This window comes from Epinephelus fuscoguttatus, linkage group LG8 (genome assembly GCF_011397635.1).
Source record: "Epinephelus fuscoguttatus linkage group LG8, E.fuscoguttatus.final_Chr_v1".
Taxonomy (NCBI): Eukaryota; Metazoa; Chordata; class Actinopteri; order Perciformes; family Serranidae; genus Epinephelus; species Epinephelus fuscoguttatus.
The window spans coordinates 23836765-23863587 of NC_064759.1; the positions used below are offsets into that span (position 1 = coordinate 23836765).

Consider the following 26823-nt stretch of genomic DNA (forward strand, 5'->3'; position numbering starts at 1 on the left):
TGCGTGTAAACGGGAATATTAGTGGAATAGCCTTGGCCGTGTAAACAGCTTAGTAGGAACACTGTCTTTTTCGGAGTAAGGGTAAAAACAGAGATATTTTGTGTATGTTAAGGTAGTCAGTTTCTACTTCCAGTATGACTGTCTTTGTCACCTGCCTTCTCTAACTGCATCCACTAACTGATTAATCCATCACTGGTCCAGCTTTGACACAAATCCAGCTGTAAATCAGTCATTTTGTGAGAGAGAACATTCATACACAACCTACCTCAAGCAACAGTCACTTCAAAAGCAAGCAGCAACTATCTCCTTAGCTGCACAGTCTCGTGGTGCCGACTGGCTCAATGTGCCACATCAGCTGTTCATATGACATTTGCAAATGCCTGGAAGAACCACAACAACTACAATAATCACCAATCTGTTCTCTGCTACATTGCAATGTTGCAGTAATGTACTGTAGGTAAGTTGTCCTTCAGTATCAGAACATGGCGTACTTGCCAAGAAAAGCATGTTAGCTCTAAACATTTGCAACTAAAATATCTACAGGTAAATATATGTTTTTACTGTGAGGGTTTTTACATACCCACACTGCAACATATATAGCGTGAGTACATGCAACAGTAATGGAATATGAGAGCACGGTTTCTTCAGCTTTGGCCAGAGTCTCACAGCTGTTATGCAAAGTGGTTTTGCATGCTCACTGTAAACACTGATGGCAAAAATACATTTCATCATGTATAGAGTAAACAATCCTAACTACACATTAGATTTAGGCAGGGTGAGGGACCATCACGTACTGTAGAGCATACCCAATGTATTCATCTGAGCAAGCACTTTTTCTTAAAGGCATGGCACATACTGTATATGTGATGTTAGAAGGTGATGTAACCAAAGCTTTTGACCATAATCAGAATGGCTTTTTTTCTGTAATATCAATTTTAAATTAAAACTATTTTGGTGTTTGAAGATTTATTAGGGTTGAATTCTGGATGGACTATGGCTTGTATTGGGTGAATATACTGAAATCGCAATCTGTTGTGGTATGACTTGACAGAAAGACCAGTGTATCAAGACTGGTGGTGCTTTCAGACCTAGAGTTGCCTTGCTTTGGTCCGAATCAGGGACTGATTTTGTTACAAAGTTGCGCAATTGCCAAAGTTGGTTTGTGTTCTCACGGCAGCATTTACAAGTGGAACAGATAAAATGCCTTGCACGAGAACACTGCTCTTGATTGGTGAGAATTTTCATGAGAGAAAAATCCAAGAAGTAAACAAAACGTTGAAGAAGAGTACATTTGCAAGATAAATGCGACACTTTCTAATTTCACAATGACAGAACAACTTTGCAGGTTGATGATAGCGCTGGTCATCGTGGACAACGTTGCTTGCATTGCTCATTTCAAGCAAACCATACAGTTTGAAAACGAGGCGCGGCTCCGACTAGAAAACAATATTTTGATACGCTAGATGAGCCGAATGTGCATGTTAAGGCAGTGCAGGAGGAGGCGCACATTAATAATCCTCCAGGACTGTAACATGTTCATGCTTGTTTAACCCAAATAATGCATAATGTGACTGCAGTTGGTCCAGATCGAGGTTGGAACACGTTCTCACCACAAACGAACCGCACCGAGACCACCTCTTCAAGAAGATCCTTGTTTGGTTGTTTTGGTCTGTACCAGACTGCAATTGCTGTGTTCTTACCTGCTCAAACCAACTGCATATAGGGCGCAAACGAACTCGAGCTCGATTGAACCAAACCAAAAAGGGCTGGTGTGATACAATGTGGAACATGCAAACCGTTGGCACTCCTCAACCTGATTTGAAAGATCCACATTCCAATAAAAAACACCAAGCAGAATGACATTTAGATTCCTCTTCATTCACCCCTTTTATTGCCATACTGTATATATGTGTGCATGAGCAATGTCTTGAAGTAAGTAATCAAAAGGCATTGCAGAGGTGAATTTTATGTGTAGGAATTTTACTTTGTTTTCTACAAGCAAACAAATACACCCACTAAGTAGCTGAAATCAATTTAACTATCTTGATTCCACACTCCTTTTCTGCACAAGCAATTTAATCATGTCCCCTCAGTTGGGGGTCTCTTAAAATAAAATCCTGAGCCCTCTTTGAGACCGTGACAAGTCCGGTCTAGTCTGAGACAAGACCAGGACCTTAAAGTGGTCTCGAGAATAAGACTGATCTTGAGTACTTCAACACTGGCTCATACAAAAAATAAATTAAAAAAATCAACACATTTTTACTGTTTTACAAACAGTTTTTCATAAAATAGCTACATCCTAATGGATGGCAGCGTATTGTACATTATCTTTGGATATGTATAAAAGCTCCAATATATACTTTTGTTTTTGCTCTCCTGTAAAATTAGGAAAATGTCACTTGTGCCCTGTTTGCTCTAGACCCTTGATATACTTGTCTTCATGTGGTTTACAAAAGGTGGGATGGTGGGTGGCCATTTGGTCAAAGATTCAGAGCCCTCACAGAGCATTCCTTAAATCTGGTGGATACTTGGTCACTTACATAACTCCCACGTAGTTACATCTCATTACTTCCAACAAACGGCCAATTCATATAGCCAGAGGTTCCTGTCCCCCAGAGTGTGCACTGAATACCTGCAGTGTTATGCTATGTATTCCAGCTGAATCATGATTCTCAGACCAGGGCTTTATTCAATCAGAGCTGTGTCTAGGTGTGAGCAATGTCTGGTATAAGTCAAGTTACGTTCAGCAGACAGTGGAATAACTGTCATCAGCCATGCAAAGCTGAAACATGCAGGCTGTTTTTGTGTTACAGTACATGAAAGAACACAAAACATGTCCTAGCATGTGTTGTGTTCAGTTTGAGCAAAACAACGATTTCAGTATGCTCACTATAGTCTGACAACGTTTCATGTAAGATTACACACAAAAAGTTGCAGCCACAGGGATTTACTAAGTTATGTGTTGACCAAATAAATGTACCTGCTAAATTTATAGAAACGTTACAGGAAGATGTAAGAGCAGAAAAACAGAATACAAGAGAGTATTTGATGATATTTGATGCACTAATCTGTTTTTAAAAATGCCACTCTTTTTGGAAGTCCAATACAAATATTTTCCATGGTGGTTGAGAGAGTGGGACCACTAGGCGTGGAGGAAGAGGGGGGGTCCTTAAGTAGGAGCAGACTTTATCACTCTCCTCCTTTCTAGTGGTGGTCCTTTCTCTCACCTCTTTCCTCCCAGATCACATCCAGCGAGTCTGTGTGAGCTTTTCCAGTCAGATGGAGAGAGCAACACAAAGACAGAGATAAAGACAAGAACTAAGTCATTATTCTGGTAAGTTCTTTTTTTTCATTAGCCTAATTTATCAGAGTTGTAAATGCAGTCATTTGAATGATTGGATTCATATCTGTCACGTTGGTGTCTGTTTGCATTCCTTTAAATTAAATTGCCTTTATGGTGCAGAGCTGATTTATTCTCAGGGTTTAACAAGTGCATTTGTAGGAAAAGGCCATGTTGTAAAATACTATGTTTTAGATGATAAAAAGACCTTAAACAGTAAACTGCAAAAGCTGCTTTGAGTGGTGAACATAATTTGTCATTTTTAGTGTGCACACATAATGTGGCATGGTTATACCTGCTATTATTAACCTTTAACTATCTTTTTTTTCCACTCTATCAGAATGAATACTGGGCTGGTATGATCATTTATCATTTTTGAGTAAGAGTAGCCACTAATTCAGTTATACTGCATAAATTAAGAAGTTAATTCATGCCCTCCAGTGCAACATTTGAAAATTGGCTTCCTGTGCAGCAAAGCATCCTAATGTGTTTACATGCTGCACGATTTATTTGATTTTCTGCAGATTTAAAGCCAAGGCTGGACATATTTCTTTTAGCGGTTTTATGAGCTGTGGGTGCAGCGGATTATGTAACCTTCTGTGTATAGTGAAAGACGTACAGTGTCCCACAGTTCTATACAGTAACGCTCTGTTACCTCTCTGCATAGTCTCTCCAGCAGACTCTCCCGCTCGAGTCACCTTCTCCCTTCCTGTCCAAAATCAGCTAATTTAGATTTTACTTAGTTTGGCAAGTCATTGAATTAACGGTTATGTCTGATTCCAACAGTGCTGCAATTCTTCAACTTCTATTTGTTGGAATCAGACATAACCGTTAATTCAATGACTTGCCAAACTAAGTAAAATACTGAGCTGACATATTAAACTAAGTATAATGTTTTTGAAAATTGATACTACTTTTTTCAAAACTGTGCCTAGTGATGCACTTTTAAAATGTCAGCTCAGTATTTTTTTTTTTCCATGATGCTTACTCTGTTTCTAATGTCTTGTACTGGTGCTCAGGGAAAACTGGAAACAAGTATGTGTAGTCAGATTCAAAACTGTATCTTAGAAAGATTTTGATATGCTTTTATGCATTTGACCACTGTGAATGATTTGGCTCAGTGAACCTTCTCAAATGTCAGATCACAGCCTATAACTTTTAATGAACCTGTGACCTGAAATTTCGACAACATGACAATCTACCAAGACTGAAAGGTTTATAAAATAAGTTTCTCAAACTGAATGGAAGAAGCAAGTAATAAAATCTCTTGATTGAGCCATTGCTGTCAGGTCATTTGAGCGAAGTACAAAACCTGATATTGCTCCAAGTGTAGTGTCCTAATAGCCTGTAGAAGGTTGTTCAAGTGAGTATCAAAGTCTTAATGGGAACGGTGTGAATGTGAAGCTGGCAAAAAAAGAGCAAGTATGCTCAGCAAAACCTTTCTTGGAATTAGAAAATGTATTTAGCACTAAAATTTCATGCATTAAACTCAATTATAACTCAGCTCTTTCATGTTTGTTTTCATTTCTAGGAGAAACCTGACATAATCTCCTTAACAAGTGGTCAAAGAAATATAGAGGAAGGAGTTCATAATTTTACAGTAACATACATACAGATCGACTAAAGGCAATACCATCTCTGGCTACTGCTGCTGGCTCACAATGCTGTTTACTCTAGGGCTTCTCCTCCTTCTCACCCCATTTCCCTCCTTTCAATCCCCAACCAATGAGAGGAGAAACTCCACAGGAAGCGATGTGACCAGACCCAATGCCATTCTCACCCTGTCGAAACCAAAAACCACTGCTGCTCTCGCCAAACAGACCATTCGCCCAACCCCAAAGCCAAACACAGTTAATCAGACGGTTTCATCCACTCCGGCCACAGCAGCAGTAAAGGCCTCTACAGTCACTGAGGTGAAGGCTACCAAAGACAAGCCTGCCCCCACTGTAGTTCAAAACATTCAGTCAACAGCCCCAAAGTCTGCTCCCGCCAGTGGAGCTAAAACCACCAAAAACAAGCCCACAGCCTCCGTCAATCAGACTGTTGTAACTAAATCTCCCTCTACCAAAGACAAGCCTGCCCCCACAGTGGTTCAAACTGCCCTGTCGACATCAGCAAAGGCCAATCAGAGTGCCGTAATCAAAACTCCCGCCACTACCACCACCACCACCACCACCAGAGAAAAGCCTGCCGCTGTTCAGCCACTCAAGGTGGTCATAAGCGATGGCTGTGACTCAAACAACGCCAAGGAGCAGGAAGTGAAGCTGAAGCCTGGTGCTCCTCTGGTGATGACGCATAAGATCAGCTTGTTGCCTGGTGGCTGCACCGGGGGATGTGAGGCCGAGATGGCTGCGCTGAAAGGTCGTGTGGCCCGACTGGAAAGAGAGATGTCTGCCCTCAAAGACAAATGTATGATTCTGTCATATTCACCAGAATATTATCTTTGACACCACTCATTAAAGATATGGATTTAGTAATTTTGGTTATTTTTGTTGCTGCCCAGGTCCATGTTCTGCAAACTGTCCAAATGACTGTAATGGCAATGGGGAATGTGAGAAGGGTAAATGTGTCTGCCAGCAGGGATTCATGGGTCCAGACTGCAGTAAGTGTGCACAAGGAGCTGAGTGTGCTAGGAGTAAGTGAGATTGTACACTATTTGGATATGTTAGCATTAGAGACATATTTCTAAAGGTCTGGTATGTAGGATTTCGGAGGATATATTGGCAGAAATAGAATATAAAATAAAAAGTATGTTTTCTTTAGCATCTCCATGTTTCTACTGTGGCTCAGAACGGACAAACCAAACACTGGCTCTAGATAGGGCCATTTGCACTTTTGCGTCGACCTCCGTAGTTAACAGCCCCTCCCCTGATGAGAGCGACAGAAAAACTGATTTTTTTTTTTTAACATGAAACTGTTTAATGCCGTGTTTATACTGGTTTAAATCACTGGATCCATTTGTTTTGGAAAGGAAGAGACCTCTGCACATAATTTGGCTCCCGGTAAAAACATTCTGAATGTCTTGATCAGAAAAAAGGTGAGCACACATTAAGTTATTGGAGAACATAGGTGAGCACACATTTGCAGGTAACTGGGCGAGCAGGCATCTGCATGTCAGGAGATGATTTGTAATTTAAAGCTGTTTTAGTCAGTGTTTTTAATGGACCTCTGTGAATAATTTGGCTCCTGGTAAAAACCTTCTGAACAATAAACATTAGAGGAAATCTAACTGGGGGAAGTTTCAGCTGGTTGCAATCTGCAATCCTCACTGCTAGAGGCCACTAAATATCCCCTAAATCTTACGCACAGTTCCTTTAAGTGAGAGAAAGTTGTTTTTATTTGATTATCTCATTTATATTTTGCTTGTAACCTCTACTCTGGTATTTCAGAAGCTGCCAAAGGAAAGGCCAAGGTGACCGTGGAAACAGTGACCCTGCAGGTGAACAAAGACAAGGAAAACATGCAGGAGAGAACCACCAGAGTAGAGCAAACTCTCTTCCAGAGGAGGGAGCAGAAGAAAGAGACTGACACTAAGTCTAAAGTGGCTACTAATGCTAGAGTGGGTCTTGTTAAAACCCAAACAAAACAAGATTCTATAAAGAAAATAACAACTAAAGACTCTTCAAGTGCCGCAAAGACCAGTCGCCCAAATGTGGGTCAAGTTCTGCTGAGACATGAGGGAAGGAAGCAGGAAGAGGCCCGCAAAGGCAAAACAACAGTCCTGACCTCTAAAAAGGTCCTCCAAAAACCTGACCTCAGACTTGTTAAGGAAGGAACTGCCGGTAAAACAAATCCTAAAGCTGACCAACTGAAAGACGAACCTCAAACCAATGTAACTCAGAGTAATGTGAAGAAATCTAACGGCACAGCTAAAATTGTGACCATTCTGACCAAGATCGTGGAAACGAACAAAACCAGAACAGGGAAGGAGAATATGGAGCAGTCCACACTGGCTGAGAAACGCACCAAGAAGGTCAAAGTAGACACTACAAATGTGCAGTCTGTTGACAACAGAAACACTGAAGCTGGAAAAACTGGAAAGGCCATACAGAGGAGTCAGTACCTGGTTAATACAACCATTGCGGCAACATCAGGCGAGGGTCGAAGTGTGCAGAATAAAACAACCATCCATGGCTCTGGGAGTGCAAGGAGGATGGGAGGAACTGGATTAGGTTCTGTAAGGGTTGTAAACACCTCCTCCTACAGCTTCACTGTCACATGGTCAGCACCACAAGGGATGTTCAAGAACTTCACCGTGATCAGGAGAGAGCCACGCGCAGAGGGTGATGAAGACGACCTTGAGGAGTTTGAAGAGGAAACTCTTGAAGTCGAAAAGTTCTCTACAGCTAAGAACGCAACTGAAGTGCACGTACAGGTTGAGAGCACCAACACAACTGCCGCCTTCGGTAGAGCTGCTGGATCTAGAGGCAGAGCTGAAACAAAGAGGATCTCTATGGTGGTCCCTGGCAGCGTGCGCTCTGTGGAGTTCAGTAACCTCCGGGCAAACACAGGCTATGTTCTGCATGTGTATGGCACTACTGCTGAGAAGAGATCAAAGATTCATAGAGTAACTGCAATGACAGGTAATTAAAGTTGCACTAATTTTTTATTTAATTCCTCTACTATCACCAGAGACAAGATCAGTACTAGGAGCAGCAACATGTCAATTAAAATTTCTGTTTTCTTTCATCAGGCCCTGAGCCAGCCACAGAGATGGTTTTCAGCAATGTTACAGAGTCTTCTCTCACTGTTTCCTGGTCCAAACCAAAGACCACATTCTCAGGCGTCAGGGTCACGTACACCAACATCATCACAGGTTTGTCAAAGGCCTGCCTTTATCAGTCAGTGTCTTTTTTTGTTTGGGTGTTAACTGTATCATTGTGATATTTGTGTTGTATCATCCTGCCAGGGGAGAGTCGCTTTGTGACCTTGGAGTCTCAGCAATCTTATGTGGTTCTGTCCAAACTGTCTGCTGGATCCTCCTACATTATCACTGTAACTACTACATACGGCAGAGCCCAGAGTGATGCTCTCACATCAGTCATCACCACAGGTATGCACCAAAATAAGCTCACTGTTATGTACAGCTGCCTTTTTTATTTAAGAATGTGAAAATACCAATATAAGACCATATAAATTGTCTTTTCATGTAGTGCCCGCCCCTCCAACACATCTCCAAGTTGTCAATGTGACTGATACAAGAGCTTTGCTGCAATGGACACCCAGTCTGGGGAAAGTAGACCGCTTCATCATCAGCTACGAGTCCTCCAAGAGTGAGTGTGGCAACTTAACCTCATACCTACAGCACTAGTTAGGGCCTGTCACAGTAATTATGTTATGAACAAACATGACAGAGGTCATGTCCATATATCATACGATACCGCTTGTTTACATAAGAATGCCACCAAAATTTTAGCCAACATGATGCCAGAGTAAACAGCAGGGTTTGGCAATACTTTGTTGATGGAATGACTCTATCAGAGTCTGATTATCAACACCCACTCTTAAACGAGAACCGTGATGTGCAATACCAAACCCTTCCTGCACAAATGACCTCTTAGTTACTCAGCCTGACCAAGCAACACAGATCCATGACCTGACCCGAAACTGCATATCCTATAATAAGCATGTGCTGCCCAAATAATTCAGTTAGGCAGCATGTTTAAGGTGATCCTTTTAGTACATGTCATACATGGCAAACTATGATAATATATTTTAAATCAAAGGTGAATCAGGAAAAACAATCTAAAAGAATATTTTTTGCTTATTCTCACATTATTCAGCAACACATCTCCACAGTTAGGGTGTCTATTAGTACCACACATGACTGAAGTGGCTCTCATATTCCAGCTGATGCAGAACACAGAGTTGACACGCAAAGTCAGCAGTCAGAGGATTAAAATGTTCATACATTAAATTATCATTCTTTTCATTTTAATATACTTATTATCAAACACCCATGATCTGACACACATGTTCATTTTTAAACCTAGAACCAAACACACAAATAAAATTAAGACAAAATACCACACACAAATGACTTTTTTTTGTGGATCACCTGCCAGATACTGGTCCGCATGTGGGATCTGCTCTCTATGCCCCTGTGTCAAATGTTTAATATTTACTAAAGTGCAGATTTTGTTGACAGAGCCTAAGAGTTGCTTTTATTTATTGTTTTGTTTGTGTGGTTTTACTTTATTTGTGTTTAATTTATTTCAGATATTTTCTTTTTTTTCCAATTCCTACATTTAAATCCTCTAAAGACTTAAAAGTTCATTATTCTTTGAAAGGGCATGCTAACATTATTAAAATACTATATGATCATTATACCAGTGACATTAAGTGTTCTTAAAATGACAAAAACATACCAGTTATTTCTGGGACAATATATAAAAGTTGTTTTCATGACAGGTCAAGTGCTCATGACTAAGCTAAGCATTCTCTCCTTCGTGCCACAGCTCCTAATGTGACAGTGACAGTGATGCTGTCTGGAAACTCAGTGGAACACCAGCTGAGAGGCCTGCAGAGAGGCACACTGTACACAGTCAAAGTCCTGAGCCAGAAGGACAGTCTCCAGAGCATGGCCATCTCAACCACATTTACTACCGCTAATGGTAAGTAGAGAGGGAGATAGAAAGTGAGATCAGGCTTGTTTATGTGCTGCAGAGTTTGTGTGGAAAGTGTGTGAACTAATTACTTGTGGATTTTTGTGCCTCTCAGTGGCTAAAGCCAACGAGGTGGGCGCTCGTTCTGCAGTGATCACATGGAGGACTTCCAGTGTTGTCTATTACAGCTACAGACTGATCTACCAGGTGGTAGGAGAGGAGGCAAAGGTGAGTAATATTCCCTCATCACTGGCACATACAGTACAAAGAGAGTGCAGATATTTACGGAGTTGCCTAATTTTGTGTGTTTTTCCGTGAACACATTAGGAGGTGATCCTGGACCAATCAATCACAGAGTATAAGCTGACAGGGCTGTTGCCAATGTCACGCTATTATGTTCTGGTACAAGGCGAGAGAGAGGGACACTACACATCTATTGTTACCACAGAATTCATCACAGGTGTTGTATTTCATCTGACACAGTCCCTGCTTATTTATCTGCCCTACCAGTACTTTATCACAACTAAGTCATTCTTTATTTGTCATCCCTTAGGCAAACTGCGTTTCCCCTACCCTACTGAGTGCTCTCAGGAGCTGCTGAATGGAGCTCTGGAGTCAGGAGAAGTGGATATCTACCCGCAAGGAAAAGAGGGAGGAGCGGTCAGAGTCTACTGTGACATGGAGACTGATGGAGGTGGCTGGACGGTGAGAAAAACTACTGTTATCTGAAAGCTCTGAAAGTGGTATGGACATGAGTCACAAATTTGATGACTTTGGACTTGACTAGGCAAAACTGGACTTGGACTTGAACACCAATGACTTATAACTCAACTGGACTTGAACCCTGTGACTTGAAAATGCTAGTAAGCCTCCCCCCAAGAGATTATAAAGATTACAAAGATTATAAAGTATGGTATCTAAAATCTTCGAATCATTCCAAATCCCTTCATTTCCTGAATCAACTAACACTAACACTAGGGATGCACCGAATATTCGGTAACCGAATATATTCGGCCGAATATTGCAAAAAAACACACATTCGGTATTCGGTGGAATAAGTTAAAAGCAAGGCCGAATAATAGCAGCGAGTTTTGATAACGCAATCAAACAGCGTGCCGTGACGCACGGAGTAAAATGTCGGCAGTGTGGCAATCTGTCCCTCACTGCACTCACATTTTCGACTAAAAATAGTTTTGAGCGAGCGAAATAGGCAAACTCCGTCTTCTGTTATTGTTTTGGTTTGAGACCCCTAGCGGCAGAAACTTACATATTGCACATTTAAATCATTCAGCACGTTGCGCGAGCAGCCTACAGATTTCAACCAGCAGCAGAAACGAAAGGCGAATCCCACCGATTGTGGGTTGAACGGGGGTCACAGACACAGACAGTAATGTATTCCTGTCAAATACGGCGGCCATCGGCTTACCGGCGACGGATAAGTCGGCTCCAATAATATCCTCTTCTTGGTGTGTGGACTGCCCAGAAGTACCTACATGAACAGCCGAGCCAGCCGAACACAGGTATGTGACGTGTCAGAGGAGAAATGAGCCGTTCACGGCCCACAAACCTCACCGCACTTTAGGGACTGTTCTTTACTTATGAAGGGGAGGAGGGTGGCTGGTTGATTCTTATTTTATTAATTTATTTTAGTTTGATCCCCCCTATGTTTATCACTCATTGATGCTGCTTTTGAAGTATGAATAAGTCAATAAGTAATTTATTCCATTGAAATATCATTGATGTATTATAGAAAAGTGGTTTATCTTTTTATAAATGACAAAAGGCACATCTGCCTCATTTTCGCTGTGGTATTGTGATACTAATCAGAACCATGGTATTTTCATTGGTATCGTACAGTGGGATCCAATTTTGGTACTGTGACAACACTAATCTGGAGGGGGTTCATCTGCAAAAACTAATGAAAAACTAAACAACGATATTCAGTATTCGGCACTCGGTATTCGGCCAAGCGTTTAATAATATTCGGCTTTGGCTTCGGCCACAAATTTTCATTTCGGTGCATCCCTAATTAACACTACTAATTCCTAACAAGTTGTGACTTAATACCCAAGATTCACTTTGTATGAACCAATCGCACAGCATGAAACTCAAAGTTAAGAATTTGGGACTTGTCAGTCCAGAGGATAGACTGTCTAATGAAGATGGACGATATGACAGCTCCCCAAAAGTGAAGCCAAAACATTTCAATTGCCCCCTAGTGGCTGGGTGCAGTAAATGTCATAAACCCCACCCCCTCCATGTTAGCAGGCAGTGCACATCAATTCATTTTTTTCTGTCAATTTAGGTAGTTCTTATCTCGCTGATGTATGTCCAAGTGTTTCACATCATAATTGACAGATGTGTGCTAGCAATGGTACTGCTCGTGGTCAGACAGGTGTCTGGACAGGAACTCAATACCGCAGAGGTCGCTACTGTGTACACTCTAGCTCCAAATGACGTCACCAACTCAAGATGGCAGCAGCCATATCTGAATATTTTGGCTTTATTTTTGTACAGTGGGAGGAAATGCAGACACGTTGTCCATCTTTATATACAGTATGTGGTCCTGACTTGGGACTTGACTCGAAGCATGTCTTGACTTGAAACTTACTTATGACTTACAAAACAGTGACTTGATCCCACATCTGAAAGACAATCTGATGTGTGTGTTTTAGGTGTTCCAGAGGAGAATGAATGGAAAGACAGATTTCTACAGAACCTGGAGTGAATATAGCGCCGGCTTCGGAAACCTCAGCGAAGACTTCTGGCTCGGTACAGATGAAACAAGTTCTTGTCATCATCTGATCTGCATCAATATGTAGAGATATTTTTAACAAATCAGCCTCAATCTTCATTTCTACCACTACCAGGAAATGAGCTTCTTCACAACCTGACCAGTGTCGGCCCTGTGAGTCTGAGAGTGGATATGCGATCTGGAAACGACACCGCTTACGCTCACTACGCCAACTTCTCCATTGATTCAGAGGAGAGGCACTATACTATCACCGTGTCTGGCTACACTGGAACTGCAGGTGAAAACTTTACCAAACATACGCAGCATTATAGTACAGTAAATACCTGACTATTCATACCTCAATGTCACTATTTCTCTGTCAGGCGACTCCATGAGGTACCATACTGGACGTCCATTCTCAACCCGAGACAAGAACCCTGATCCTCTGGGGATCCACTGTGCCAGGGCCTACATGGGAGGCTGGTGGTACAAGAACTGCTACAAGACCAACCTCAACGGTCTTTTCGGCATCAACAGTAATAACCAGGTACAATTCCTCTCTCTACCTAATGGACCTAAACACATTTTATCTTCAGTGAAACAGCACACTAACCAAATACCATCACGTTTATGTTTCTGTTCTGATACAGGGAATAGTCTGGATAGACTGGAAAGGAAAAGACTCCTCCATTCCCTTCACCGAGATGAAATTCAGACCATCCAGGTTCTCTCCTGCAACTCATGGCTAAAGATACAGTCTTCATACGTCTGACAGAGAATTTAAGTGCCAGAAATCCACAAAACAGTGGATCTCACAGTTGCTGCATGTAGCTTTCCAACTGAATTGCATGTACAGTGGTTTTGATAGTTGTAACAACAGCTATCAGTACATTTGATTCAAGATTGTGTACGATTTTTTTTTCTGATTTTTTTTCTGTTTCTTTTTTTTTCTGGAAATATACCAAAAGAGTGGAGAAATGTTTTATTGCAACTTTTTGTATCTTACTGTTCTGCCTGACCCGTCTATTTCAACACAGTTTGTTTTTTGACTCAAATACCTTCTTGTGCACCACCATGGTATGCCACACCCACTACTACTGTAATTGAATATGCACTGTCTCACTCCATTGGAATAAATGTGGCTAATGTGGGTCTGAAGTGTCGTTCTTTTCGTTTTGTAAAAGCGAATTAAAACAACCAAATCCTTTGACGGGAAACAGTTTCTTCATTCCCTGCGCTACAAGATAAACTAATGGCTGCATGACTGATCGTCGTGTCAGCTGTGACGTGTTATCCTGTTATCATGCCCTTCTACAAGTTTTAGCCATGTTTATCACTCTGTCTCTTGTTATATGTGTTGCAGTCATCACAGTATCAGATATGTTGACCTACAAAATATTTAGACGTCCTTGAATTTAGTGGAAACACCAACACTGTGTCAAGCTGATGGGCAAAGAGACTGATGTGAAGACTATAAATGGGGCAGGCAGTGTGCTGACCAACTTTCTGAAGGGGGGAACTAGCAAGACAACACAAAATGGCAATAGAAATATCAGTGATCACTGTGGGAGCTGTGTTGCTAGTTGCGCTGCTGTTGATTTGCATTTTGGGTCAGAGAGACAAATCTTTAAAAGAAGATCGCAAGGGAGGCAAGTCTAAAGGTAATTATTTGTCGTCTTTAAATATGTATATCTGAAAATAGTGCTGTCCCAAATACTATAATAATAATTCTGGGCATAGAAGTTTAAGTGTGAAATGTGAAAGCACTTAAAATATTGTGTCAATCAGCAACTTTCTTAGCATGCAGGTAGCAGTAACATTAGCCATAATAGCTCAAAAAATAATAATACTTTGCAATACGAGTCCGCTGTTACTTACAGCTTTCAGGTGATTTGCCAAAATAGTTGTAGATTTGTGATACGCCAGTTTCCCTTTGGCTTATCTGGCACTCAAATTTTAGGGGGTCGTCTTTTGCAAATGTTGATACTACTCCAGGCACTTGAATTTCTTGGTATCTTGCTAGCTTATAGGGTGTGGTCAAACTGTCCCAGTTTCAGTAGTGCTGGACTGATATTAGAAAAGCATCGGTCTGAATCAAAAAAATATCACTAAGTTTAAATGTCCTTGTCTGAAAATAACTACAAATAATTCATGTTAATGCAAAATGAATAATGAAGGAGAAGTATTTTTTAATTTATGGGGTATTTGAGATGTTCTGGGTAATATGATATCCAATACACTGAGCTGTAGTATAACTATAACCATGGCAACAACTGAAGCTTCGAAGCATTCAGGTCAGCCCCAAATAACAATATAATGATTAATGAATGGGACATTTTGCCAACACATGAAAAACTAGTACACCACTGAACCTGATTACTTCATCTCATGGATTACTGTGATTACTGCTCATTCTTTCTGTGTTTTACCTTTCTCTTTCTCAACTCTTTCTTCCAGTAGTTGAATCTGGACTGCTGCAGTACGTCTATCAGTTCCTTCCCTGCTCCTCTTCTCCTTCCCTCCCAGGTCCTCCCAGTCTCCTCCTCATAGGCAATATGATGGAGCTGACACACGACCATCTGCCAATTCACCTGACTGATCTGGCACGGCGGTACGGAAACATCTACCGCCTGAAATGCGGAAACACAAGTAATCATCTCATTTTGGATTCATCATTTTGAATAACTCTTACCATAATACATGTTGATACAAAAACAAAAACTTTTTTGTAGAAGGTACAAAACTTGGTTGCGTTTTTCAGCCATGGTGGTACTTAACAGTACTGAAGTCATAAGAGAAGCACTGGTGAAAAAATGGTCAGACTTTGCTGGGAGACCAGTTTCATACACAGGTAAACAACTCAAATGTCTTTTGCAATAATAGTATGCATACATATATTATGTACTTATTACTTCTCCTGACTCGTATCAGGTAATATTGTGTCTGGGGGAGGACACACCATCTCTCTGGGGGACTATAATGAGGAGTGGAGGGCACATCGTCGTCTCGTCCACAGTGCTCTGCAGCGTTGCTGCCATCAATCGTTGCAAGAAGTGATTGAGAGACAGGCACTGCATCTGAGACAGGTACAGGACACTAGTGGACAATATAGTGATTTATCTTAATAACATAATGGCCTGTAATGTGAGAGCAGAGATCCATCCAAATGTTGGGGTATTTCCAGAGCGATTACATGAAGAGATAAAGCATGGTTTGTTCACTGTTTAGGTTTTGATGGACTATCAGGGCGATGCTGTAGATCTCTCAGAGGATTTCACAGTGGCAGCCAGTAATGTCATCACCACTTTGGCTTTTGGGAAAGAAGTGAGTATCTTTCCTCCCACAGCTCAGTCTGTGCCTCTGACTATCTGAGACTGATTGCATAATCTGCTTCCTGTCAATGTTGTGGTTGTGGTAGACCAGTGCTTGGTTGCCTATTTATGTTGGGAACTGGGCATGTTTACAGTTTAAGTTGCCCTTTTTCAAGGCGTGCATTACATAAGGGCATTCATAATATGCCATTCTGTTACTGGACAGCGTGTTTCATTGGCTAAAATATAAAACTCTGTGTTTTCTAGTATGACAAGAGCTCTCTGGAGCTGCAGCAGCTGCACAGCTGTCTGAATGAGATTGTTGGTCTGTGGGGCTCCTCCTGGATTTCTGCTCTGGACTCCTTCCCACTGCTAAGAGTCAGTAAATATTCACTCTCTGGACTGTAGATCACAGAATTAAATTTCACAAATTAAAGGAGCACTACATCCACAGAATTACCATTTGTATAACCTTGAATTTATGAAGAAAACTTTTTGTATGTTTGTTTTTCAACAGCAAAAATATATCAAAACATCAGTTTACAAACTCTCATACAACTTGTGCAGTATAATCCAAGTCTCGTTTATCCAGTCATATACTCAGTACTTTCCAAACACATGACTTTTCTCTGAAAAAGCTTTGTATTGGAGTCTGGTTTTGAAGAACGCAGTTAAGTTTTACTTTCAGTTCATTTTTAAACAGTGAGGTTTTAGCAAAAGTGAACGTTTGTGCTAAGCGTTCAACTTGATAAATGAGTCTTGGACTATACTGCACAAGTTTTATGAGAGTTTGGAACAAATGTTTTGATATATTTTTGTTGCTGCTAAACATGGTCTCCAATCAATCAATAAATCAATATATTTGGCAACCTCCATGGAAACATGAGAGAAACATTTTTTTCACGAATTCAAGATAACGCAGCATAATGAAGTGATATTCTAATGGTCCCTCTGCGGGTGAAGTATTCCTGGAACTCATTTGTTCTCTTGTAGAAATTACCCAATCCTGTGTTTTCCCGTCTCCTAAAAGAAGTGGCCAAGAGGGATGAAATTATAAGAGAACACCTCAACACTTACAAGGTGAGAAAAGGAAACGCCAAAGAATAAAAAGTTATGAAAAATTTACACAGAGGTCTAATTATGCTAAGTGCTCAGGTCACACGTAACAAAAAATGACAAAATCACACAAGATAAATCAAGCAGTTATGATTATAAGCCCAACACATAAACAGTCTGCTCGGATATATTTTGTACCCCAAGATAGATATTATGAAGAATAAATTTACATCACAGACACCTTTCAAAACCACGTTAATTTTATGTGTGTGCATCCAGAAAAGTGGATGAATCTCAGCTGTATTTTCCTACATTGTTGATTTTAATCATCTGCTTTATTATCTGTGCAGTCACAGGACAAAAAAAATGAGGATGCCATCACAGGATCCCTCCTCCATGGCCTCGACAAACAGAACACAGAACATGGAGTGGTAAGCGCATAGAAAAGTAATACCAGGGGATCAATTTGAAATATACTGGGAGTCTATCTAATTTAACGCAAGACTAGAACTGGCACTGAAAATGTAGTCTACTAAATGAAATGTCTTTGTGTCTCCAGCTCCTGACAGATGTTCATGTTCACATGGCCACTGTGGACCTCCTCATCGGGGGAACAGAGACTGCTGCAGCCTGGCTGAACTGGACTGTGGCGTTCCTCTTACACAGACCAGAGGCAAGGAATATCACTTAACATTAAAAAACATATTTACACATATGGAAGTTTATCTCAGTGTGTCTCTCCTCTCTTACTTCCATCTTCAGGTGCAGACAAAGGTGTATGAGGAGCTGTGCACAGTGCTTGAGGGACAATACCCCAAGTACAGTGACAGGCACAGACTTCCTGTCCTGTGCGCTCTAATTAGCGAGGTGCTCAGACTCAGGCCTGTTGCCCCGTTGGCGGTGCCGCACAGAGCCGTCAGAGACAGCAGGTCAGCTGAACGACAATATGCAGGATCCCTGGGGTTTTTAACCAGAAGTCTGGGGAACCCTAGGGATCCTTGAGAGTTTTCGGGCAACACAAGAAAAAGAGAAACAGTTTATTTTCGCTATTAAACTCACTACAGAAGTGAAACCATTGTGAGCAAGAGTCAAAAGAGTAACTATTCTGATCACAGGTTTCAAGTAGATACACTAGAAAGCACCAAATGTGTCTAAAGGTGTTGTTTTCAGAGTTTCTTATTTGCATCTGAATCCAGATCTGCAAAAAAGGAGTATATAATAGTTCTATCATATAAAGTGTGTAGCTATATTGATAAACTTGGGTCCTGTCAGTCAGCAAGTATACACAAAAGCCATTTGTATGGACGCTAACACTGTTTTTATGACCCTCACGTGCCTTAAGTATTGCAGGTTACTTCATCCCTAAGAACACAGTCATCATTCCTAATCTTTTTGGAGCTCACCATGACCCTGCAGTTTGGTCTGACCCGTACAGCTTCAAACCAGGTATACTGCTCTGACTGTGAGGTGAAGTGCATTCCTTTCACTTGGCTCAGCAGATCTCAAACACAGTAGCTACTTTCTCTCTCTTTCAGAGCGCTTTCTGGAAGGAGGAGGAGGCTCCACTCGTGCCCTGATCCCTTTCGGAGGGGGGGCTCGGCTCTGCTTGGGGGAGTCTGTCGCCAAAATGGAGCTCTTTCTGTTCACTGCCTACTTGCTGAGAGATTTCAAGTTTGTCCTTCCGGAGAGCGAGGCCTCTCTGCCAGACCTGAGAGGAGTTGCTAGTGTTGTACTAAAGGTCAAGTCCTACGCAGTTGTAGCACTACCAAGACCTGTGGCTAATCCCTGAACCACAGAGGGTTTACTGCCTGTTGCTTAAAATCTATGCAAGATTTTTTTTACTTTTATATGTGCAAATAATAACAAAACCTTCGTGTGTGTGTTTCTCATCAATATTTCTTCTATGTTCTATTCTAATTAAAATGGGCTGTTAATTGTTTCATAATGCTGAATTTATGACAGCTATTTCTTTGATTATCTCTAAATAAACCCAGGACAGACCCTTGATTTATTTATTTCTTATATAGAGGCAAAGCAAACTTTTTAAAGTTACATATATGAAAATATGAGCCTCAAGGTAACCACTGAAGGGGGGATTTACAAGAATGGTCAATCAGATGATGTGATTTCTCCAGAATGGAAAGAGAAAGTGTGGAGCCGTCAGAAGGAAAGCATTAACCAAACAAATGCTGTTCAAGTGGAGCTGCCTGCAAATCAAAACCTGGGTTTGTAGTTAGTTAGTACACTGAAACTGATCAAGTACTTGGTAGTTTATGAGAAGAAGCATATCTGTCCGACAGCACCACCCAGTGGACAAACACTGAACATGCTACAGAAAGCGACAACTACCCTCCTGCGTAAATGTTCCACAGACCTTCGGGTTATCACTCTTCATCAGTGGGTTAGAGACACTTCTTGTAAAGGTGTTTGTATTAATACTATAAATAGCCATCTGATGATAGATACAAGTGATAACTGGTGCTTCTAGAAGGTGTTAATTCAACATGTGGCAGTGGCAGAAAATGTCACATAAAAGGCACAGAGTGTAGGCTATAGTGCACATGATGCATTCATTTGTGCAGAGGCCACAGTTTTGTACAAAGTTGAAGAGTTTACATGAGGAGAAGAACGTGGGCCTCTCATGAGTTTCCTTCATGTCATTTCCTGAACATGTGTTTTTAGATACATGCATTTGGAGGATTTAGCAATAAGTGAGGGAATCAGTGAGAGGACATATTGTGAGAGAAGGATGGTTTTCATTTCAGTGTTAAGACTCTGTCTTCTTTGTCTCACGCAGGCAGCAGCTGGACTTCAGTCATTTGGTAATTATACAAAAATAGAAAATCTTGTTAATCTGTTGTATATTTGTTTTGGGTTCTGACTTAAATAACTCTAAGCTCTCTAACCTTTTTAACAAAAGCTGACGTGAAAGATTAAATTTCCACCCATTCAAAATAATCTGATTAAACTAAATGCTTACAGCAAAAATGTGAAAATAAAGTCTGAATATCAAGTGTGGCATTAAACAAGGCTGGACAGAGAGCTAGTATTAAAATTAAGTAAAATACTGGGGTTTTACTCAAGTTCAAGTACAGGTAAACTTATTTTGGAAAAAAATGCACTTAGATAAAAGTAAATAGTAGGTTTATTAAAATGTACTCCAAGTAAATAGTACTGTGTTAGAGTTTTAAAAAGTCAAGGGGGGCAATGAAATAATTGTATATGATAATGTGATGTGATAGATCTATTACAGTAAAAAACACATTTAGGCTACAAAGTAGGCTACAGTGCATTAAGATGACCACAAACACCTTAGACCACAGTGCAGTCATGTTCAAGCAGTAAATGTCTTTTCTATAGACAGCACTTTGCTGCCTGCGTATACACCTGATATCAATTACACCACCACCTTCCTGTGGGAATGTTTGCAGAGAAGGGGACAAAACTCTATTAAACAAATAACAGGCAGTAAATGACAACTGGATACCTCAGTGGGTGCAACATTACGGGGGAACTACACCCATTTTCACAATGTATACATGTTATTCCTAGGGTCTACAACAGTCCAAAAATATAAGTAGCTATGACCAACTGTCTTCCAAATCCAAAAATGCTAAAACTCAGATTTGTGATGTAATGAGGGTTAAAGGTGTGTATAAAGTCTGGAGCTGCTTCATCGACAATTAAGTGGGAAAGCTGTTAGAGATTAAACTGAGAGTATCCAGGAGAATGTTCTGAGTATATGGGTACATTTTTTGTTTCAGGACTGAGAACATTACAATAGAATAAAGTTCATTTGGGTATAAAATAGAAAATCATTCTGCACGTCCATTCATTGTCCATGGAAACTCCAGACTTTATACATGGCGACATCCCAGCTTTGAGACTGCTTATTTGGTTTCTGGCTTTGAGATAGAGAAGCTCATAGAAACTAGGCCTTGGAAATAACATTGGAGTTTTAATTTACTGTAAAACTTCAGTTAATAGCCCGTGCTATTATTTGCTTAAATCACTGAAATCAACAGACCTATATTTGGGTCAGGCCTTTAATTCCTTTCAGACAAAACTGTTGCTCAGTAAAGATGGGAAAATTGTTTATTTAAAACAGTATGAATATTACTTGTCTAAAAAGTAGGCTTCAGATAATCAGTTATGAATCATTCATGTGATCTAGCACCAACAGACAGCGCATCAGAGAGAGAGTTACAACACTTTGGAGGATTATGGCACCCAGCATACTGACACAACACCACTTTATCCTGTTAAAACAATACTCACAACTGGGATTCATTTTTTTGAAAAACTCTTTTGATTCTGTTGATCTGAGGACCCTTACAGACTAAAGGAATATGAATAACTTACAGGGTAATTTCACGAAGTCTGACCTCCTGTCCTTTCCCTGACCCAGTATATTTTGAGCGTAACAGAGTGTCATTGTGCACGCAAGGCGCTGTCCTCTTCTCATTGGCAGTTCCACTTCCTCCTTCACCACACCATGCCCCTGCCTCGTGTTAATCTGACTCCTTCCCGCTGGCGGTGGGGGCGTGGTTCCTGTTTTGAAAGACAAGAGAACAACACAACTCCCTACACGTGCTGTACCTTACTATCTGTACATCACTTTCTATTCTTTTTACCATATATGAAACTAATTATCTAAGCATTGCGGTATGTGCTCCTCAGACTTCATGTCTCTTCCTCTCCTGTACTTCTCCACTTCTGCAAAGCAAACACATTCAGATCAGCTGAAATCATCTCAGTATTCTCATTGTTCACATATCTAAAACTTATATAGTGAAACACAACTGATAGTAAAACACATAAAATCATTCTATTCCCAACAGTAATTAAGGAATGGACACATAATTAACAGGTAGCCTACGACCTGATTTTATACATCCGAAGAATTTCAACCAAAAAAAACAAAAGCTGCTTGGCACCAGACCAGGCGTCTACTTGAGACAGTAATTTATTTGTCAAAATATGAAGTCACACCAGGCTAGTAAAAGGAACACGGCATTTAATTGGGACTAGGCTTTTAATTTAAGTTTAATGGTAGGTGGTGTTCCCCTTTAAGCTACAAAAACAGTCTGATGCTAGGATATGGAGAAAATCAAATATCACAATGTTTTAGATCAAATACCTTGATATCAATATTGCAATACTGATAAATTATTATCAGCAATGCTGTTATAATGACTAAGTGGGTAAAGGCAAATAACATAACAGCTGGAACAGTCTGGTAAGTTCAGAAAACTATATCACTTTGTTGTAATGCAGTCTTTAAATCCAAGAAAACACAACACTTGAGATATTACCACATCAAAAACCTAAGACGATACATATCGCGATACCTCTATAGTATTGATATATCACCCAGCTCCTTATAAAGAATTATCAGCATACTAAAACATCACCAGCTTCATCAGGCTGCACATATATGTATGAACAATGTGAACTCTTCAGTGGCTGCAGCCAACAACAAACAGCAATCAGACAGCTGCACAGTTTTTGTATCACATGTAGCCAAACCGCAAAGGCGCACTTAATGCCAGGCGACGTGCGCTAGCGAGTTTACATTATCCTCTGGAAACAGTTAATTTATTTGTTAATGTACTCACCTGTCTTCACAGCTTTTTTTGAGTCTTGTTTACTGCGGTCCAGGCTGAACTTCTCAACTCCTTCCTTGAAGCATAAACCAGTTTAATCTGCCTCTCTGGTCCCACTGAAACCAGCTCTGTCCCAATTAGCTCCTCGGAGGTTTCAAACATTTGAGCTAAATGAGACCCAGCGGTCACTGTGACGGAGTATTTTCATAAACAGCAGAAATTTAAGTCCTTACACACTTAACTGAAAGAAGCAGCTCCCAAATTGATGAAGTCGTGGTCTCCGAACGACCGTTATAGCATGCTAGCACTTTAGCCGATATGTGTTAGCCACACCCAGCATGCACCTGTTCACGCAATAACGTCGTTTGATATAGGTCACGTGACGTGCTGGCCAGGTGGTGCGTTTAATTACTGCTTAATTAAGTAGATGCAACCCGCAACCTTCGTATTTACCTATGGTATTTACGGAGGCTACTATGCCGAGGTAATAATGCTCACTTTACCCTATAATGATGGAATTCTTTATGATATTGCTTTTTTTTTCTCTATAATGTTGCTATAATTGTGACAATAACAATTATTAAATTAACAATATAAGTAAAATCACTGATTATTTTAATTTCTCAAAAAGTGCAAGTACACAAAAATACTTTGTCACTTCCCTTGTTATAATTGTGCAAGGGCGTAGGTCAGGGGCATAAATATTGACATTACAGGCAGTGCAATTGCAGGGGGCACCTGGGGTGGAGGGGCCTGTAGAAAGGGTGCAAGTGATTCAGATTGCCACTTTGGAAATATACCCCTGTTCAAAGATGAATGATAAAAAAAAATAATATTATTAACTTAGAAACGGTGCCATTTATTACATGTCAGTAGCCATGTAGAACAAAATTATTTCCTTTTTTTATATAAGCTAGAAAATCTATAAATATACTATGAAACGCTTCAATAAAATTATTAATTTCTTACTTTCTTTGGTATTTTTGTTACATATGCCATGATGACAGCTTGGTTATGTATGATGATGTCCAATGTCAAGTCTCTATCTGTGTCAGGACATTACATGCATTAAAAGCATGCACTAGGGCCCATCGTAACTTTGTTTATGCCACTGAGGTAGGTTTTGTTTCAATATTGAAGAAACACATATAAAGTCAGGGGTTTTCCAGGAAATTCTGAGCATTAAAAAGTTATTTCCTGGATTTTGGTGAGTTTTTAAGCACCATTGGTGCATTTTCTGCATCAGTTTATGGTGTAAATGTATTTTATTTTGTCAAAATAAAAGTCCTCTGCTATTTTCATGTTTTTATTTGGGGGAGAACAAATTCACATGCTCTGAATATTGAGGGGGACGTCTGTGTCCTTCTCAATATCTACATGTATTTGAATATGTTCAGTTCATGATGGAGGGCCACCAACGTCCCATACCTTTAGCTTTCAGTTATATTAGTTAACTTGCTCTGATGAAGTGAATGAGATCTTCAACAGAACTATGACTTGGAGAATGAAATGCTTTTCTGTCTTCTCCATCAGATCATTCAGTGATGTTTGCCTTACTAGGAGGTGATATTACTTTGCCATGTGGCATACCCTCTCTTAAATCCTGCTCCTCTGTTAACTGGAACATGTCCGGAGAGTTTGGATCAGCCACTGAGATGGTGAAAGCTGGAAGAGTGGCAGCTCCGAACGCCCTCAGGCTTGGCCTGCAAACGGATTGCTCTCTAGAGATTAATGACCTGGAGCTCAATGATGCACGACTTTACTCCTGTGGCAGTGGAACACTCAATTCAAGTGTTTCGCTTCAGATTCTTGAACGTAAGTCACTCAAAATGTTCCTGAATATGTAATGTCAATATCACAATAGTCACATGATGTTTTTTTTACATTCACCAGTCATCGAGAGGTCAACTCCTGCAGACGGCACCATAGAGCTTCACTGTTTCCTCAATATGTTTAAAGGATACGTCCCTTGTAACAACAAAGGCATACATATCAAGTGGAGCACTGAAGACAATACACCATTAAACGGGAAAAGATTTCGCTTTGAAAATCCCTCTGAATGCTTCTCTAAACTGATCATCACTAAAAAACTGACAGATCATCACAGAAAATGGAAATGCCAGCTGACTCAAAACAGCACAGTTAAAGCCGCCATCACTTATACAACAACACTACAAGGTAGGCTAAACTCCACTTTAGTGTACTCTAAATGAACGATAAGACGTGCAAAGTTTGACCAGAGCTCCTCTTTTCCTCAGATGGCATAGAGGAAGTGTTTGCTGCAGTGGGTGAGTCAGTGTCACTTTCTTGTAGCAACACTTCCTCTCTTGTGGGCGGCCGCATGAAGTGGGCTGTGGGTGAAAGGATGTTGACAGATGATGCATCGCCTTATAAAGGCCAAACTGAGGCTTATCATGTCAATAAAGACTCATCACTGGTTATTAGCAAAGTGAGTGCTGTGCATGCTGGGGACTACCAGTGTTCAGAGTCCTCTGGTCAGCAAACGGTGTTAAACAGAATCAGACTGCACACCCTCGATGGTGAGTGTTAACAATCTAAGTGCCAGAACACAGCATGAATCATGCTATATATTTGTGTTTAATTATTTCCTCTCATGTTTGCCTTTACAGTCTCTACAGAGCACGGACCAGCAGATGATAATCTCACTTTGACTTGTGTGCTTACCTGCACTACAGAATGTGGAAAAGACTTAAATTTAACCTGGTCTGGAGGTAGCCAGAACAGCTGGCAGAGCACCTTAATGAATGTGGACAACACGCTTATAAACAGCCTATTTCTCCCAGTTTCTCCAAAAAATGACGAATTAACCTGTTTTGTGCATAGAGAGGGTGAAGTGATGGCATCAAAGAAGTGGCACACTGTTAATTGTAAGTATGCCTATTGTTGCCTTTCTCCTAAATTAAACCCACACATAAGAGAAAATGCACTCTTGGATCTGAGTAAACAGAGAGAAAGTGATCGTTATTTAATGTCTACAGCTCTGCAAACACCTGCATGGGTAGTCCTCCCTCTAGCCCTCCTGATATGTATAACCGCTGGTGGTCTTTACATTTTCATGAAGAGGAAGCACAACAAGGATGCAGGTACTGACTCTGGTTAAGTAGCCATACAATCTGCAGAACAACTGTTACGTGAAAATGTTTCAAGAGCCTTGATGAATATGAAATAATACCTGTATGGCTGCTGTTTTCCTTCTTTTCTGTTTGCAGGAAATGAGCAGTCAAGTATTGGAATGGTAAGAGACAAAACGTATTGTAAAACTTCAATTAATAGCCCCAGCTATGAATCACTGAAATGTACAGACCTATATTTGGGACAGGAGTCTACACGGGACAGGCCTTTAATTCCTTTCACACAAAACTGTTGCTCAGCAAACATCAGGAAATATAATCAAATTGTTTGTTTAAACCAGTATGAATATTACTTGTATAAAAAGGCTTAAGATAACATAACAATTATGAGTCATTCATTTTATCTAGCACCAACTGACAGCGCATCAGAGAGAGAGTAACAGCACATGTGGATTATGGCACCTGGCATATCGACATAACACCACTTTATCCAGTTAAAACAACACTCACAACTTGGATTGATTTTTATGAAAAACCCTTTTGATTCTTCTGATCTGAGGACCCTTACAGACTAAAGGAATATGAATAACTTATAGAGTAATTGCAGAATGGACAAGTTGAGGCACCCAACAAAGCGCTTCTATACATCCGAATATCTTCCATTAAAAAATGAACTGCTTAGCAACCAGACCAGGCGTCTAATTGAGATAGACTTTAATTTGTCAAAATGTGTAGCCACACCAGGCTAGAAAAAGAGACTGGGCCTTTAGTTGAAGTTTTACAGTGACTGTGCTACAAGTAACTTTTGTCGGCCTGATTTACCAAAATGCTATAACTGCAGTATTCCTCTCCACAGACTCATGTATATGAAGTCATCCAGGATGCACATAATGAGGAACTACACCAGCAAAGACAAAACAAAGGAGCAGCCGCTACCACCACTGACAGTTTCTATGATTTGTTACAGGCTGTTAACTAAATAAAAGTGTTCTCTTAAAATATTACTTGTATATGGCTCCTTCGTCATGATCATTTATCACCCTACAGATGAATTCATATTGGATTAAAGGTTTTATTGA

General features: G+C 40.4%; 3 protein-coding genes across 5 annotated transcripts; all 3 read left to right on the top strand.

The window, feature by feature from the left end:
• The first annotated feature begins 776 nt into the window (after positions 1–776).
• Positions 777–13830, top strand: tnxba (tenascin XBa). Of its 3 annotated transcripts, none has more exons than XM_049584765.1 (15): positions 777–3334; positions 4872–5749; positions 5844–5975; positions 6730–7923; positions 8034–8156; positions 8250–8393; positions 8494–8613; positions 9799–9954; positions 10061–10173; positions 10273–10405; positions 10499–10650; positions 12621–12717; positions 12816–12977; positions 13063–13226; positions 13330–13830. In XM_049584765.1, the coding sequence occupies exons 2-15, from the start codon at positions 5002–5004 to the stop codon at positions 13426–13428; spliced, it is 3537 nt and encodes a 1178-aa protein (XP_049440722.1). In that variant the 5' UTR covers positions 777–3334; positions 4872–5001; the 3' UTR covers positions 13429–13830. The 3 variants fall into 3 exon arrangements, with proteins under 3 accessions (XP_049440722.1, XP_049440724.1, XP_049440723.1); XM_049584767.1 differs by having other exon boundaries at positions 5844–5942; positions 6733–7923; XM_049584766.1 differs by having other exon boundaries at positions 778–3334; positions 5844–5942.
• A 386-nt stretch (positions 13831–14216) lies between these two features.
• LOC125893254 (steroid 21-hydroxylase) lies at positions 14217–18968 on the top strand. The gene is made up of 12 exons (XM_049583819.1): positions 14217–14340; positions 15137–15328; positions 15441–15530; positions 15611–15765; positions 15908–16003; positions 16258–16368; positions 16984–17070; positions 17397–17477; positions 17606–17728; positions 17797–17975; positions 18389–18492; positions 18582–18968. Exons 1-12 carry the CDS (start codon positions 14217–14219, stop codon positions 18833–18835), a joined length of 1596 nt encoding a protein of 531 aa, XP_049439776.1. The 3' UTR covers positions 18836–18968.
• Positions 18969–19743: 775 nt separating this feature from the next.
• Positions 19744–26745, top strand: LOC125893709 (uncharacterized). Its single transcript, XM_049584570.1, has 8 exons — positions 19744–19868; positions 24186–24467; positions 24546–24830; positions 24911–25192; positions 25283–25540; positions 25652–25756; positions 25883–25908; positions 26601–26745. Exons 1-8 carry the CDS (start codon positions 19796–19798, stop codon positions 26721–26723), a joined length of 1434 nt encoding a protein of 477 aa, XP_049440527.1. The 5' UTR covers positions 19744–19795; the 3' UTR covers positions 26724–26745.
• The last annotated feature ends 78 nt before the right edge of the window (positions 26746–26823 follow it).

Coding starts and splice junctions, on each gene's coding strand:
- LOC125893709 (XM_049584570.1), top strand. CDS start 19,796: ATGGTTTTCATTTCAGTGTTAAGACTCTGTCTTCTTTGTCTCACGCAG. Junction 24,831..24,910: donor TTATACAACAACACTACAAG/GTAGGCTAAACT, acceptor TCTTTTCCTCAG/ATGGCATAGAGGAAGTGTTT. Junction 25,193..25,282: donor CAGACTGCACACCCTCGATG/GTGAGTGTTAAC, acceptor TTGCCTTTACAG/TCTCTACAGAGCACGGACCA.
- LOC125893254 (XM_049583819.1), top strand. CDS start 14,217: ATGGCAATAGAAATATCAGTGATCACTGTGGGAGCTGTGTTGCTAGTT. Junction 16,369..16,983: donor ACTCCTTCCCACTGCTAAGA/GTCAGTAAATAT, acceptor GTTCTCTTGTAG/AAATTACCCAATCCTGTGTT. Junction 18,493..18,581: donor CCCGTACAGCTTCAAACCAG/GTATACTGCTCT, acceptor TCTCTCTTTCAG/AGCGCTTTCTGGAAGGAGGA.
- tnxba (XM_049584765.1), top strand. CDS start 5,002: ATGCTGTTTACTCTAGGGCTTCTCCTCCTTCTCACCCCATTTCCCTCC. Junction 12,978..13,062: donor TGGCTACACTGGAACTGCAG/GTGAAAACTTTA, acceptor TTTCTCTGTCAG/GCGACTCCATGAGGTACCAT. Junction 13,227..13,329: donor GCATCAACAGTAATAACCAG/GTACAATTCCTC, acceptor GTTCTGATACAG/GGAATAGTCTGGATAGACTG.